The sequence below is a fragment of the Perca fluviatilis genome, chromosome 1, assembly GCF_010015445.1.
Source record: "Perca fluviatilis chromosome 1, GENO_Pfluv_1.0, whole genome shotgun sequence".
Classification (NCBI taxonomy): domain Eukaryota; kingdom Metazoa; phylum Chordata; class Actinopteri; order Perciformes; family Percidae; genus Perca; species Perca fluviatilis.
Window position 1 is genome coordinate 18,576,308 of NC_053112.1, and position 17,066 is coordinate 18,593,373.

A 17,066-nucleotide genomic window follows, 5' to 3' on the forward strand; every position below is an offset into this window, starting at 1 on the left:
TCACAGCTATACTTATCAGTAAGTGGTACAGTAACAGACAGCAATAGGCCTACTGGAGTCCAGCGCAAGTACCGTCTGTGATGTCTCAAGTAGATTACAGAGGAGGATGGAATTGCCTTCAAGGATGCAGCAAATTAAACCTGCATTATTTTCTTAATTAAAGAAAAAACAGTGAGCAGCCATGATTTCACTTCCATAGGTTGAAGGTTATAGGTATCAATTTGTTCATGAAAGAGGAAGAGGTTTAAACACATGGACACGAAAGCACCAGATTTAACACACAGACACAGTCTTTAGTCCAGGTTGCTGCTTCGTTGGGCAAGTGGGGAAGAATCAGAGTTTTTGGACTGAAGTTAAACTGGGAGTAATGGGAGCGACCTGGATCTCATGGAGAACGACTACAACTGTCATCATTACTATACTACAAATCCAAGGTGGGCTGCATGCTATGCATTAAGATTTTTTAAGGACTTCACTTGAGTTAAACTATTTGTTAAAACACATGATTACATGAGTACGCAACTAACACAGCTTTTTCTGACTGACAGCTCTGATCAGCGTCAAAACCACAGCTGTTACCGGTTTGGAAGGCCAGAGATTTGACTTCAGATGTGACTATAGCAAGTACCTGCAGAGCAATGATAAGTACTTCTGCCATGACAGTGATGACAGTGCGTTCTCCAACCTCCTGATAAGCACAGTAGAACATGAGATACACACAAATGAACGTTTCTCTCTGTACGAAAACCACACCGGAGCCTTCTTCATTGTCAGTGTGGACAAACTCACCTTGGAGGACAGCGGGACATACCGGTGTGGGGTGCACATTACAAATCTCCCTGATGAGATCAGTTTCATACAACTGGATGTTGCCAGAGGTACAGTATGACATGTCTCAGCACAGGATCACTATGTCCTAAAAAATAAAATAATATAATCTGGTTTCTGGTTAGTGCCTTATAGCTTTAATAGGTAGCTTACATGACAAATGCGGTATAGTTTCTGTACACCTGGTGATTTCCATCTAAAAATGTCAGACCAGTCATATGAGAACTAAGTAGTGTTACTTTTCCCATACATGTTCCTCTTTTCTGAACTTTCTATTGGTTGTTAAAGGTTAGTACAACTGCACAAGTAGGTGCATGTACATTTTTGTAAACGCATTTTTGCTGCCCTTTATCAGCAGCAACCCCTCCAGAAAATCTAATGCATCACAGTAATTAAGATCTGAATAACTACACAATACATTAGTTATCTCTGTGTGTTCAATTCTATTTTTGTACCTACATACTTTGTTTTTGTATTTTTGCTTTAAAGTAACTGGATCCCCCATATTTCCAAAGGATGTCACAGTGGACAGTGAGTATATGTGTGTGTGTGTGTGTGTGTGTGTGTGTGTGTGTCTGTGTTCCTGACTTGGACTATCTTCATCGACACATTTAAGACACATTAAACTTAAAACAACACCGAAGCACTTTTCCTCTTCGGTCCCCCGACAGGTTGGAAGCGGAATTGTGTCCATTATGTCTCATTCGAACTACAGATTCGCTACCTGACCTGACAAACTTGCATAGTGCGGTTATAGCTGAGACGGCTGCAAAGTGAATGCAGAAGTGCCGTTCACCCTGTTACGAATTGATGAACCACTGAAATTATTTTGGAAACATTATTTTAAGGTACAAAAGAATCTTTGGTGTTGCTTTAAATAGGATGAGGTAATATCAGTTTGACCACAACCACGCATGATGAACACGGTTTTTAATTTGAATTAAGTTTACTTTTGTCTAAATTAGCTTGTGTATTATTCTTACATGTTTGCTACTTATTGTTGTATTTGTATTTGATCTTGTGTACGTCACTGCTACAAAACCAACTGCCCCTTTGGGGACAAATAAAGTTCTACTTGACTTGACATTTCAGACTTTAGACCAGTTAATTGGGGACGGTGTGTGTGTGTGTGTGTGTGTGTGTGTGTGTGTGTGTGTGTGTGTGTGTGTGTGTGTGTCCATCTGTTTTAATAGTGTTTCTAATTTAGAATTAATAGTGTGTCTGAGTGAATCCTCTGCCAGGTAAACATTAGTCATTGTTCTCTCCTGCAGAGCTCCACCTGCCGCTGTTCGTGACTGCAGCGATGTGTATCACAGCAATGCTGTTTATATGTATGTTCACACTTTGCCTTCTGCTGGCTGTTAAACACCGAAGACCCGGCCCACGCCAGAATAGAGAGGTTAGTCCAAACATTTAGCCGCAGTAGCTGGCTCACACAGCATGGCTTTAGGGTTGCCAACGTCGGTTGGTCCACCACTTTTGTTCAGACTGAATTATCTCAGCAACTGGTGGATGGATTGGAACAGATTCTAGTACAACGTCATGCATCATCAGGTCAAATTGTCTAATACTTTGGTTTATGACTAAATACTTGCAACATTAATGATGTTCCCATGAGCATCAGTTGTACTTGGTGCTTTATGCTAATTAGCTAACGTTGAGCTGGATTTTCAGTTGATGCAATGCGTTAACGCCTACGCATACCATGGTTTAGGTTTTAATGAGTCAGATGTCAGCCGTTGATGATCACCTTATGATCCTGGTAAACAATATACCTGCTGAACATCAACATATTAGCATAGTTATTGTGAGCACGTTAGCATGCTGATAGCATTTTGTTCAAAGCAACAATGTGCCTAAGTATGGCCTCACAGAGTCGCTAGCATGGCTGTATACTCTTAGTCTTGATTGTCCAGTTCCCAGTAACACGTTTGCATTTAAAGGACAATATGATCTTTTGTGCAAGAAGCGGTTCACTATCAGAAGGTTTCTGCTCATCCCACAGACATCATCTGACTACGAGACAATGATGCCTGGTGTCAGACCTGAACCTGAACTCCACTGCAGCTTTTCGGCTCCAGACTGCGCTGATATCTCAGCTTTACCGGTGCCACCACCTGACCTCTGCTCCCACTTCACATCAAAGCATCGGGAGTCTACTGTCACTCTCGGCCTCGGTGAATATGTTGATGTGGATGGACCAAAGCACGTCTGCCAGTACCAGCATCTGGATGTCAGCCGGTTAGAGGAGCATGTCTATCACAGCCTTCATGGAAACTACGATCCTAAAGATGGACCTCTGGGAGTCAAAGAGCAGATTAACAGTTATATTCTTGAAGGATAGTTCCAGGTTAATTACAACCGATGGAAAGTTAACTTTGGTTTTCTTGTTGCCATGTTCCCGGTGAAATCTGTGTTTTTATAATTGTTGATAGGAATGATGGCCAAAACGACAAAAGTAAGACCCTAATTGTAATAAACCAAAATTATTATTTACTGTGTATGGATGAAAGAAGGATATGATGGGATGTTGGCCAATTTAAAAGTTAATGATTAAGGATCTTTAGTAATTCAAGTAGTTATAGTGTTAATTATTGCTGTGTTTTGTCATTTCTTGAGGAAAATGCAACATTTTGGATGGGACAAACAAAAGAAAAGACCAAAAAGAAATACCAGTCTGAGCATGACTCTTAACTCAAGCTGTAGGAGTTAACAAAATCCACGAAGAAGAGCAGACTGGATGTAGTAACCACTGTCTCACTCTGCTGTCATATATATTTTACCAAAATAAACAAAGTGATAATATCTGAGGGTTTCATTGTGTGAATTATTTACTCGTCTAATTGATCTTAAACATTTGCTACGAGACAGGCAAGAGATGGGAGCGATGTTTTGATGCTTCTGACATGGTTTACATGGTTTGGTGGGGAGATTTAGGCAGAAGAAGCTGGCTAAAGACAGGAAGTGCAACAACAAAGAGGAACCTATGACAAGTTGTCATTAATTTGGAGAAAATTACAAAGACGTGTAATCAGGGTGAGATAAGAAAAGGCAACGGATAGTGACAGACATACAAATCTTTTGAAGATGACTTCCCTCATTCTGGTCTTTTTTCTGGGAGGTAAGTTTATGGAGATTCATTCTTCTGTCCCTCTTTCTCTCTTCCTCTATTTGAATGTTAAATGTCTTTGTGGTAGTTTTTTCAGTTGGATGTTTTTTTGTCTTGACTTTGTTAGAGGGCCCTGCTACTCCCAGTAATTCCTTGCTGTTGTTTTTGAGCCTATACCGTACAATTTGTTGACTTTCAAAACACTTGGAAACACTGGATTTATCGGTGCTGTTTAGAGCTGTAACAAAATTAGGAAGTGCACTTTTAGAACAGCCTTTCCTGAACCCAGAAGGGCTCGTGAAATGATTACTAAGGTTAGAAAATACAAAATGTACTACCCAAATGTCAGACTTCTTTAAAATCTGCTTTTTTTCTTGTGAATGCTGCATAATCTGACCTCTCCAGGCCTCTTAAAAACAATTTAAATGAAAAATAATAAACTGCCTACAACACATATGCAACCTGTGTCAGGGTGAGAAAGCAAAAGGGTCAGAAGCTGTAAACGTTTTGCAACCACTGCTTTGAATAACAGGATAGGTCTAGCTGGTTGGTAATATACAGTGTAACTGAGGTCCACAACTGGATGCAAAAAGCTTGACACTTCTGCGCTGTTGCTGTGTGTTTTGTGCAGGGTTATGGGAGACTGAATCTACGTCCGTAACAGGAGTTTTGGGGAGAGATGTCAAAATAAAATGCTCTCACTCCAACGCATTTTCCAATGTCAAATATTTCTGCAAGGGAACGTGTGAAAATGAAGACGTCCTGATAAGTAGCAGAACAAATAACGATTTAAACCAAAAATACAGTATTGAAGATGAAGGAAACACATTCTACGTGACCATCTCTCCTGTTACAGAAGATGACTCAGGAATGTACTGGTGTGGAATAGAGAGAATCGGTTTGGACACATACAATCAAGTTTTCCTCACAGTCATAAAGGGTGAGTTGATTTTATAGACATAGCTTTTATGACATGGTTGTTCTTCATCACTTAAAAATATAAAGACATTTGTTCTCTTTCCTTTTTATGGACAATATTTCACAACACAGTCTGAAAATGATCTTCTCTTTTTCGCAACAGACAGTAATTACAGGAAAGAGATAATCCACTAACACAGCAGATACATGTGTTCGAGAAACAAGGAACAACATTAACATAATTCTTTCTTTTTTCTTTCAGGAAACACAAATGACCCTCAATCAAATGCTGTATCCTCTAGTAAGCAACTGTCTGGTTGTGTGTAGATGTGTATGTGAGAGACAAAGTCCTGAGTGAAACATCATTACTGAGACATGATTTTGTCCCTTTTTTTCAGAGAAGCTTTTGTGCATTGGAGCAGGTCTCGGGGTCGTTGTGCTGGCTCTGGCGATTGCCCTTCTAACATTTTTCAGACATCGCAACAGAGACATCAACGCACATTCTGGTATAAAATGAAACAGAATTATATAATAATATTTTCAGAGTATTATCACAGGGGTCCTATAATAAAACATCTAAAAGCAAAAATCCTATCAAATGAGGGCCTCTGAGACAAGACCCTATCAAAGGTCCATGGTCTAATTTGTGTCAGTTTAGGGGTCCTTGGCGTGAGGTTTTGGAAAAACTGGTTTAGAACACTCTAACATAGAAAAATCTCAAACTGCCCTGGGAGCCATAGCAATCACTTAGCAGCCACCTGAAAACACACAAGCAACCACAAACAACCCATGGATTTATTATATCTAGTGGATACCAGACTTAACTAGAAAATGCATTTCCTGCAGAAAATGCATGTGTATGCTGAATAGCTAAATTGCTAAAGCTAAACTGGATTAATAATCTGTAAGAAGAAGTTGAAGTAGTGAGAATAGTTGGAAAAGTGGGAATTGATTTAATTGGCTAATTGGATTTCATTGACAAGTTGAATAACACCACTAATGTAAAAAAAGATGTGGAATAAGTAATTTTTTTTTTAAAGCTAATGCTAAAGCTAAACTGGATTTTTCGTTAAAATGTGTAAGAAGAAGGTGAAGTTGTAAGAAATGTGGAACAGTGATAATTGTTTTAATTAATATGTCTTTAAAAGTTGAATAATAGCCATATTGTGTGAACGTTGTAGGTGTTACAACAGTGGCACAGCCAGGGGCGGATCTACAGGGGGGCAAGGGGGGGCAGCTGCCCCCCCACTGTAGGGCCTTGCCCCCCCAGCTGCCCCCCTAACTTTGGCATTCAAAAAACTTTGCTTGTAAAAACAAACTGCCACTATGTGCACAGGCTTCTTAAAACATTGAAACAAACAATTAATTTATATTAATTCATAATAAATAATAATTGTAGATGTAATCTTAGCCCCCTGCCCCTCAAATACTTAGCTACGTCCCTGCATCAAACGTGCAGAGCGCCGTTCGCACATTCAGGCTCGCACACAGCGAGTCTGCTGCGGTGTGGGGGCCCTGCATCCCGGCAAAGACTGGAGCGACTGAGCTGCCCCCCCTCCCCGAGCCTCTCAAAGTGAAGTCTGTTTCCCAGGTGAAGTTAAAACACACGTTTCATCTAAAGTTAAATTTGTAATAATTATAATGTCTGCTAAAGGCGAGTCAGTATCAACAACAGCGCGTCTGTTAGCCAAAAGTCAAATTGCTCCCTCGTGGGTTGTAAGCGCATTCTGCTGTTTGATTAGTTTGATTTCAGTAAAGACAAGAAGAGCATAATACAGAATATTACAAACTGGCATGTTTGAATTCATAACGTTTACAGAGGGTCGCCGTTTCGGTGGCGTTACGTTACAACACACTACACAGTGCTTGCTGAGACCGATCATTTGTATATGAGTAGTTAAGGAGTAGGCTACTATAAAATCAACTTCCTCTCACATATCACGGCAATACGGCTGCACAAATTAAACCAGGCAACATACTTTTCTGTCAAACTGGGAAAACAACAAATACAACGGGATTAAGAAGGCTAGTCTAAACATAACTGATGTGTGCATGTAATAAATCTCGTCTGATGTTATGTTTTTTAGGCTACTTATTAGCTACAGGGCCCTACAGTGTAATGTAATACAATAATAACAAGAGCTTTTCACATCTTGACTTTTGCAGGCCAGAGTAGCTGGAGATATTAGCTGAAGCCTAAAAGTGGGGATATTGCCAGCCAAGAAAATCCTGAGTAGTGCACAGGAGGAAGAGGAGGAGGGAAATGAAGAGGAGAAGACAGTAAACTGGAGAGACCAGGCAGGTCAGAGCAGGAGAAGACCACAGAAGGAGATGCAGAAATGAGTGAAAGAGAAGAGGGAAAGGAAGAATTGACAGTGAGGGATGAAGAGGAGGCTGCAGGTTCAGAGAGAGGGACAGAGGCAGAGAGTGATCAGGAGGATGAAGATGACAGAGAGGAAGAGGAGGCTGCAGTAACCCCTGGACCATATGGTTGGTTTATATTCTCCTTACATATAAATTGCAGTACAGTAACATAACATGTCCTGTGACATGATGTGTTTTCAGTTTTTGGCTATTTCCATTCTGTTGTATATGTTATAGGGTTAGATATGTAAATATTTACATATACAACAACAGTTCACTCTTCTCAAGACACTTTACAGATAGAGTAGGTCTAGACCACACTCTTTAAGTTACAATGACCCAACAATTCTCCCAAGAGCAAGCATTTGGTGCAACAGAAACATCAGACATATCCAGGGTCTTGGTGGTCGCTGGTTACATACAGATGGATACAGATATAGAGAATTATGATTCATAATAATGGTAATTATAGTAACAAAAAAGATAATGGAACTATGAATAGAAATAATAGTTGTAGCAGTTTAGGGCGTAGCAGTTTAGGGCATAGCAGGGCGTTGCGGGGCGTAGTAGGGCATATCAGTTTATGTATGAGGGTTTCCATGTACCGTCTTCCCCTGCCACCCTACCAAGATCTCTTGCTACCCCTTTGCCCCCCCATGTAAAATTTTCTAGATCCGCCACTGGGCACAGCAGTGGCAGAGACAAACTGGCAGCAAGGCTGAGCAGACAAATTTGTAATTGCGACTTTTTTCTGCGAGTCTGTTTTGTCTTGGATCTATAATATTCTCTAAACTATTTATTTTTGAATTAACAAATCGCCTACTGCTTATAGCCAGAGCATATCACATTCTAACAACCAAAGCCACTCTGCCAGTCTCTCAACATGTAGCAACATTTTAGCACTTTGAAAGTACAAAGTTGAAGCTAATGTGTAGGCAACCACCTAGAAGCAAAAGGGACGCATTTTTCATTTTGTAATTTTCCATATTGTAATTTCTACTACTTTATTTCCGTCTATTCTGCAAACATGTTTGTCCTGAAAGATATCTCCCTTTTCTTTTGCTCTCCCTGGTGGTTTCTTTCAGAAATGGGAAGCCTTTATTGAATTTTTAATTATTTGTCTGTGCCGCTTTTAATGCAGCATTATGGCACCACAAATATTGATTGTTTTTCAGAAAGTGAAAGTAAAACACTTAGTTTAAATTTCACAGGGATCTAAAACTGTGTATTGTATCATCACTCACCATACAGGAAAGGACCATGACATAGTATTTGCAACACCATCCAGTCAGAAACAAGATGTAAACCACGTCACTACTTCCTCTTCAACAGCCAATGAGGATCAAGAAACAGATGGCAGGGCTAACAGCATCTTCTGCTCGTCAACCGTTCAGCACCAAGACACCAGCAGCTATCCCTCAGATAATATTTACTCCAACGTCATTGTTTCATCAGAGTCTCAGATCCAACCAGAAGGTCTCTCCTACTCCACTGTTAGCTTCATAAAACACACAGACTCCAGCACTGTCACACCTGTTCTTACATACTCCGCTATTCAACACAAAGCAACAGATGAATCAACAGTCTATTGCAATGTATGACCTCAGTGCTGATCACCTTCACTGTTATGTGCAGTATCTTCCTCTGCTGTATTATTAGATTATATTCCGATTTATGCTAAACAGAAAATACCCACCACTCACACATTTCTGTATACTAAATCCACAGGTTGTTGTGAATTGATAATTTAAATCATTCTATTCAATTTTATTGATTTTTAACATTTAGATATTATAAGAAATATTTAGATAACTCCTCTAAAACTAATATTAATCATGTTCAGTAGATTTAAAATTTTAACCCGATAAAACCAAGAAGTCAATATATACATTTTCGTTACTGTGTGTTTTTGTATTTTTGTGAGTCTGTTTGTGGTTGATGAGAGTTGGTCATGTTGGGAACCGAGCAGTGATGTTAAACACTATGTTTAAACATAGAGATCTCAGAACATGTGACCTCTGAGACAAAGGAAACCACATGGCTCACATGAGGCCTGAGCGCCCTTTCAAACAAAGAGAATGAGGCCTCCAGGTCAACTCTAAAGACTAAAAGTCACACCTCCATGAGAAAAATGGCCGGAGATATATAAAACTACAGAGGTTGTAGTTCACACCTATATTACCTGCGAGAACACTGATTTCCTATTGGCCGGGGTCCCTGAATGCAGCAGGGGGCTCTGACCAGGTGGCCTAAGGAATAAAAGTCCCTGTCACCCACTTCTCATTGCCACTCCCTGCAACACCTCGAGTTGCTAAAGAGGACAAACATCGGTCACTCACTGCAACACGTGGCTAAAGAAGACAAATCATTGCTATCCATTGCATCCGTGCTAAACTGGAAGCACAGCCAAACGTTTGTAGCCTAGTCTAATTTAATAGTTCATTTTCCGCTTTTCTTATCAAGTCGACTGAATTGGTTCTTCACTGCCTTTGAAGAGAAACCAGCTTTTTCCGTGAATCACAAGTGAGACGGATCCGTTTTGTTTACTGTGGAGCATCTATGGGACTAAACAAATGGGAACACACACACAGTATGGAGGCTTAAGTTTCTGGGCAGAGAAATATAGGTGTGTGTTACTAATGTCAGTAGCTGCTGTTGCTGCAACTTGTTACTACATTGAATGTGTTATTAATTAGTAAGTGCTACTGTTGCAAATGTCTCACCATTAATATGATTATGACCACCAATTTATTGCTTTGAATTTACTGGATCACGGGACTTGTTGATATTTTGAGTTTGATACTGTAGTTTATATTGAAACTGTAATGCTACACTGCTATCTCCCTCCGCGGAGAAGTTAGTTACTGTACAAGCGAGATAATAAACCTTCCGTTCGTCACTCGAACCCCAGCACTGCCCTGTGTAGACAAGAGGATTGGTTATTATTGCCGCAAGAAGTCAGTTGCTGACCCACAAGAGGCTGAGTAATAAACATTCCCCTCATAAGACAACTTCTCAGACCCCTGCCACAACCTCAAATTGGGTCAGAGTCCTGGGTGAACGAGAAGATTGGTAATTATCACTTCCTCGAAAATCAAGATCCCGAGTGTCTTTCCGAGTGTCTTTCTTAAATTTGTGTCTACAAAGGGCCTCAAATCCAAGGGGGTAAGCTTCGCTTCAGAACTCGTACCTCCTATGGTGCCATTTTGATGCTACAAAGCGATCACCTCCCATTAGCATTCCACTGACTAGCATTCATTTTGACGTCACTTGACAGCGAATAACTTTACATCTGAAGCGTTTAAAGACTCTATTTGTCCATTGTTTATTTCCAAAGAAACACGACAATGTATAAAAGGCTCCATTACCTTGTATCTCACGTTATGGCTCCGTAGCAGACGTTTTTGTAAAAATAGGCTAACGATTGTGTCACATAGTAGAGGAATTACCGCATAGTACAGGAGAAGCTCGCAAGCAGTTTCGACTTACATGAGCTGTTTAAGTTTAATTACTAATGTTAACTAGCATTTTAGTTAGCAATAATTAGCCTGTACCCATGTTATCTCCTTACATATACCTACACTCTCCGTCTCTGTAAGATTGGGAATGATTGAGATTTCTCTTGGCACAGCTACCAGAAGACTTACAACTTTCAGACACGTTGCTCACGTCACATTTACGTTGTCTCTCTCAGTTGGAGGCTGTGCAGTAATGCTAGCACTCACCAGAAAAGTGCTTCTAATATCCTTCACTGGTCTCTGTCCAGAGCAACAGGATATGTTGGTCCATTCTTATATACTGTCTATGCTCAGATCTCACTGTGTTTCATCCGCCCTCTTTCTCACGCACACACACACACACACACACACACACACACACACACACACACACACACACACACACACACACACACACACACACACACACACACAATATGTTTGCTTGTTTTGCCTTTGTTGTAGTTGTAACAAGTAAATAGGTTTATTGATTGACAATTAATAATTTGGAAGTTAAATAAATTCTATTTTACTTTAAAGAGCAGTTGTTTGTGATTATTTGTGTATATGTTGTAATAACATTGAACAGGTCAGTGCTCAAATTTCACTCTTCCCGTTCACTTTATAAATATGAGATAAATTAATCAAATTAATTAAGATCTGTATTTTCAAAGAGAACACCACCTATGAGACTGTTTTCATAGTTCAGTTATTGGTCAGGGTGGTGTCCCGTTTTGATTGTTTGCCAATTTGATAAAGTTATTAATACACATGTCATAACTTCATTAATATTGATAAAACATCTTTAATAAATTGCTAATAATTGAATCTGTACCTTCCTAATCCCCAACAGTGAAGAAGTGGACATTTTTCACACACCCACCACCCACAATAAGTATACACACACACACACACACACACACACACACACACACACACACACACACACACAGATCACACAGGAACTGAGAAGGGGGAAGTGAGAAAAAGGAGAGGCTACAGTGGATAAGCACCTACAGCGCAAAATCCCCACGTGTTATGCTTAACCTCAAGACTTCCTGGTTCACAGCTCCTGCACCTCTCAAACATCCTCTGGTCACATCAAATTTTCAATATTTCAACCACAGTTCAAGCCATCACCAAGAATAAGCAGCGATCAGAAAGAACTACAGGTTGTTTAAACCATGTGTAATAGGCTACATTGTGCTGAGGAATGCCTGTTTTTTTAGATTTATAGAATGATTCATGTACTCCATACATTAACAAATATTGTATATGTTTATATATATACACTCACCTAAAGGATTATCAGGAACACCTGTTAAATTTGTACGTTAATGAAAGCTGCTTCAATGCATTTAGGGGTGTGATCCAGGTCTAGACAATCTCTTGAACTCCAAACTGAATGTCAGAATGGGAAAAAATGGTGATCTAAGCAACTTTGAGCGTGGCGTGGTTGTTGGTGCCAGACGGGCTGGTCTGAGTATTTCACAATCTGCTCAGTTACTGGGATTTTCACGCACAAACATTTCTAGGGTTTACAAAGAATGGTCTGAAAAAGTAAAAACATCCAGCATGCTGCAGTCCTGGGGGGCAAAAATGCCTTGTGGATGCTACAGGTCAGAGGAGAACGGGCCGACTGATTCAAGCTGACAGAAGATCAACTTTGACTCAAATAACCACTCGTTACAACCGAGGTATGCAGTAAAGCATTTGTGAAGCCACAACACGCACAACCTTGAGGCGGATGGGCTACACCAGCAGAAGACCCCACCGGGTACCACTCATCTCCCCTAAAAATAGGAAAATGAGGCTACAATTTGCACGAGCGCAACAAAATTGGACATTTGAAGACTGTAAAAATGTTGCCTGGTCTGATGAGTCTCGATTTCTGTTGAGACATTCAGATGGTAGAGTCAGAATTTGGCGTAAACAGAACGAGAACATGGATCCTAGTATGCCTTGTTACCACTGGGCAGGCTGGTGGTGGTGGGGGTGTAATGGTGTGGGGGATCCCTTTTACCTTCAGAACTGCCTTAATTCTTTGTGTCATTGATTCAACAACGTGCTGGAAGCATTATTTAGAAATGTTGGCCCATATTGATAGGATAGGGTCAAACACGGTATTAGTATGGTGTTCCTAATAATCCTTTAGATGAGTGTATGTTTTGTGGTGGTTTCTTTTACTCAGTGACAAAGAGTGCCAGTAATACAAGACTGTGGTTCACACACCCTCCAGATGTGCATACAGGTAATATATCACACACAACAATTTATTCGGAAGAAATGTGAGGTGCATGGTAGTAGAATTCCAAAGAATGTGTTGTTTTTGTTGGTGATTATCCGAGTCTTAGCCAACAAGGACAAAATAAATTCAAGGCAATTTTCTATCAAAAAACTCTTGGTAATGATGCCATCTTATACATTTTAAACATATAAAAAGCTTTTAGTTTTAATATACTTTTTACACAAGGTTTTAATTCATGAGGAAGTTGGTGTCAAATGTGTGCAGCATATGTCACCTGTTTTCCGTTGATTTTTATTTGGTAGGTTTTAAAAGGGTAAAGTCTATGCTTGATATTCAAATACTAAATGTAATTTACACATTTATAGTTTATTTATATATGTGTATGTGTAATTTCATATATGAATGAGCAGTTGTGATAAATTTAAAGGCATTTTGGATTTTTATGAACATCTCTGTCAAGTAAAACTCAACAGGTAAACAAACAGAAAAGAGATATATAACTTTAGGCCTCACTCTTTATTTATTTTTTGATCTTCTTACACTATTTGTTTTGAGCATGTGATGTGTTTGTATGGTATTTTCCTTCGCTTTAGTGTTACCACCACTGGCAGGAAAGGGACTGTACTTGGTTGTGGCTGCTGCTGCTGCACCTCTGATCTGTGTGTTGGTGTTTTTGTACTTTAGACTGAGGAAACACAGACATGATGCAGCAAGAGGTAAGAGACCTTAATTTAACTTGCAAGTCTCTGCAACGTTATTATTCACCCAATGATTCTCTGACTGCAAATCAGGGGCATTGGACTCAAGAATTCATCCTGATTATGGTTTGTAAGATCTAATGCTGTTGTGTATTAGAAGATGGTTCTGCATGGATTATCAATCCGCACAAGAAGAATGTCTGCAGGGTCAGCAGCCTTTCCACCGAGGCTGGAGACCAACGCATCAGTGAGGGCGTCCATCTGCTCTACTCCACAGTCTGCTTCAACACAGAGACAGCCGCCCAGCCCAGGATAGAGATCAGATCAGCTGCTGAAGCCTCTAACCTGTACAGACACCCAAAAACATAGTTTCTGCTGGTGTAATTGTTGTTTTATATACTCATTTGTTTGTATTTACTAGCTTGTTGATCATCTACCCATGCAGTTTGATGGTAAGAGCATGTTCTGTTATTGATTCACTGAATTATTTCATCACTTGCACCACTGGCACCATCAGACAACCACCCACCAAGAGCCTGGGTCTGTCGGAGGATTCTGCCTAAAAGGAAGTTTTCCTCACCACTGTTGTACTAAATGCTTGCTCTTGTGGGAATTATTGGAATTGTTGGGTCTTTGTAAATTATAGAGTGTGGTCTATCTGTAAATTGTCTTGAGATAACTATTGTTATGATTTGATGCTGTAAATAAAATTGAATTGTTTTCATGTGAGGAATTATTATTATTTTTTTTATTAAAATAAACTATTCTACCATGTTACATGCACGTACACTCTTTCTCCAATACACATATTCACCTTTACCAAGCTTTATCCCCTGTTTAAAAAGTCTAACAGAAGAGTTCATTTGCAAAAAAAGACGAATGAATAAACCAACACCAGTTTCCTGGAGTGCACAAAAAAACTAAATAATAACGGAGGTATCTTTTTATTCATTCTCTTTAGCATTTTCCACATTCATAAGACACTTTTATTTTAAGAAATTAGGCAAATCAAAAATTTGATGCAAAACTATATAAATAAGTCCACTGTGATGGATGTTTTGGCTGAAAAGTGTAAAATAAGATGATGTAACTGTTAACAGCGGCCACTGTGGCTACAAGTGACATTTACAGGATAATGGTTGTTAGGGCCACAGCAAACAAACACAACTTAGGCTAAATGTGACCGTCAACATATTAAATAACACCAAACCTGAAGATAAATTAAAATAAATTAAAGTTTATTCACAACGCAATGAAACACAAAATAAGACAACGGTGATTAGAGCTGTTTCAGTCTCCGAGGGAGATTGCCTTCTAAATTGACAAATATGTGCTTAAACTTTATTTTTTCCATTAATGGTTGTTTGAACCATCTGTGTGGTAACGTCCTCACAATACAAATATGTTTCATCATGGTCATGTAAGCCAAACATCTCAGTTTTTTTAACAAGTCTTTAGAGGCACAATTAGTACCTGAGGTCTGGAAGGATGCTGTGGTTATCCCTGTTCCTAAATCAAACACCACTAAAACCCTTAATGATTTTAGACCAGTGGCACTCACATCAATAGTGATGAAAGTATTTGAAAAATTGGTGAGGTCTGAAATATTAAGAAAAACGGTGCATTTACTTGACCCTTTGCAATTTGCTTATAGACCCCGTAGGGGGGTGGAAGATGCCACAGTCACTTTACTAAATTTACTCTTTAAGCATTTAGATAACAATGGCTCCCATGCCAGACTTTTATTTATTTATTGACTTCTCCTCAGCTTTTAATACAATTCAACCTCATATTTTAACCACAAGGCTGCTAGAACAGTTTGATCTGAGCAATAACCTGGTAGGCTGGATCCTTAACTTATTAACAAACAGGACGCAAAGAGTGAGAGTGAATGGCAATCTTTCTGAAAAAGTCTGTTCATCAACAGGCTCCCCACAAGGATGTGTACTCTCACCTCTGCTTTTCATCCTGTACACAAATATGTGCCAGAGCAGGTGGGAAAACAGGACTATAATTAAATACGCAGATGACTCAGTAATTGTCAGCCTGCTCCAAGACAGTGAAACAGGTCACGGTCCAGTCGTCAATGATTTTGTTGAATGGTGTGAGGCGTCTCACCTTCAACTAAATGTAGTTAAAACAAATGACATGCTCATTGATTTTAGGAAAAAAAAAATCCAAACACAAGACATTACATCAATCAATGGTCAAACTGTTGAATGTGTCGATTCGTATAAATACCTGGGGATGATAATAGACTCCAAACTCACATTTGGAACTAACTGTGAAGTGGTATGTAAAAAAGTGCATCAGCGCCTGTTTTGTTTGAGGAAGCTGAGTAAATTCCATGTTGATAAATCCATCATGACCCTTTTTTATCACGCTTTTATTGAATCAGTTTTATCATTTGCCCTAGCAGCCTGGTTTGGGAACCTCACTTTGAAAAATAAAAACTCACTCAACCAAATAGTAAAGTGGTCTAGCAGGTTGATTGGTGAGCCACAGCCTACCGTGGAGACCCTGTACACAAAACAGGTACACGCATAACTAGTTCAATTTTAAATGACAGTTCTCATTCACTGCACACAGAGTTCCAGCTTCTACCCTCTGGGCATAGGTGTATGATCCCTAGGTGTTAAACGAAAAGACACAAAAACAGTTTTGTCCCTGCAGCCATTACATTGAGGAATAAGTTATAGCTATATTTTGCACAAGTGTTTATTCTGTTTGTTTTTTATGTATGTACTCTTTTACTCCTTTGCTTTTATATGTGTGTATGAGGAGTCTACTGCAAAAAAAATCTTTTACTTTTTTTTTATTCGTATTAAATCTTTTTACTCGTATCTTACATACGATTTTTATGTAGGCCTATGTATTATCTTATTCTGGACCGATAAGAACTTTTTTGATGATGTGTGATAATGTGAGGATGTGTGATAATGTGATGATGTGTGACTCTACTGCAAACAAAATCTACCTTCGGGTATAAATAAAGGAACTTGAATTTGAGTTGACATATAACATAATGAATAATCATGTGGCTTTAGAGGTTGACTGACTTCATCTGGAGGCCTCCCAGGGTGAAAGTCATATCTGAACACGCAGACATCTTGCGCATGTTTAGATTCAGTGTCACTTACACTATTTGAGGACAGTATCTCTGATGTCCATCATGAATAAAACCATAAATCTGCTTCAAAATCACAGTAAAAAGGATGCTCCTTATAAGTCCAAACTAACTACTAATAACTAATTCTACATATTTTAATGGTGCCAAATGGCCAAAATGTAAACAATTATATTCTAAAAGATGGGGCTTAAGTAGTAGATTTTTATGGAATTTAATTGTCAACTTGATAATCTAATAATACTATTAATTTTTTAAGACTTAACACTTTTTACGA

The 17,066-nt window shown here is 39.2% G+C and overlaps 2 protein-coding genes across 3 annotated transcripts; both read left to right on the plus strand.

Annotated features, from left to right (window-relative positions):
• The first annotated feature begins 218 nt into the window (after positions 1–218).
• On the plus strand, positions 219–3,633 carry LOC120559138. The gene is made up of 5 exons (XM_039800632.1): positions 219–434; positions 549–878; positions 1,318–1,359; positions 2,100–2,227; positions 2,834–3,633. Exons 1-5 carry the CDS (start codon positions 368–370, stop codon positions 3,170–3,172), a joined length of 906 nt encoding a protein of 301 aa, XP_039656566.1. The 5' UTR covers positions 219–367; the 3' UTR covers positions 3,173–3,633.
• Positions 3,634–3,666: 33 nt separating this feature from the next.
• LOC120559142 (CMRF35-like molecule 7) lies at positions 3,667–10,132 on the plus strand. Of its 2 annotated transcripts, none has more exons than XM_039800646.1 (5): positions 3,667–3,949; positions 4,569–4,877; positions 5,118–5,156; positions 5,254–5,361; positions 8,471–10,132. In XM_039800646.1, exons 1-5 carry the CDS (start codon positions 3,916–3,918, stop codon positions 8,818–8,820), a joined length of 840 nt encoding a protein of 279 aa, XP_039656580.1. In that variant the 5' UTR covers positions 3,667–3,915; the 3' UTR covers positions 8,821–10,132. The 2 variants fall into 2 exon arrangements, with proteins under 2 accessions (XP_039656580.1, XP_039656590.1); XM_039800656.1 differs by lacking the exon at positions 8,471–10,132 and adding an exon at positions 7,022–7,067.
• The last annotated feature ends 6,934 nt before the right edge of the window (positions 10,133–17,066 follow it).

Coding starts and splice junctions, on each gene's coding strand:
- LOC120559138 (XM_039800632.1), top strand. CDS start 368: ATGGGAGCGACCTGGATCTCATGGAGAACGACTACAACTGTCATCATT. Junction 435..548: donor TACTATACTACAAATCCAAG/GTGGGCTGCATG, acceptor TCTGACTGACAG/CTCTGATCAGCGTCAAAACC. Junction 1,360..2,099: donor AAAGGATGTCACAGTGGACA/GTGAGTATATGT, acceptor TCTCTCCTGCAG/AGCTCCACCTGCCGCTGTTC.
- LOC120559142 (XM_039800646.1), top strand. CDS start 3,916: ATGACTTCCCTCATTCTGGTCTTTTTTCTGGGAG. Junction 3,950..4,568: donor TCTGGTCTTTTTTCTGGGAG/GTAAGTTTATGG, acceptor TGTTTTGTGCAG/GGTTATGGGAGACTGAATCT. Junction 4,878..5,117: donor TTTCCTCACAGTCATAAAGG/GTGAGTTGATTT, acceptor TTTTTCTTTCAG/GAAACACAAATGACCCTCAA.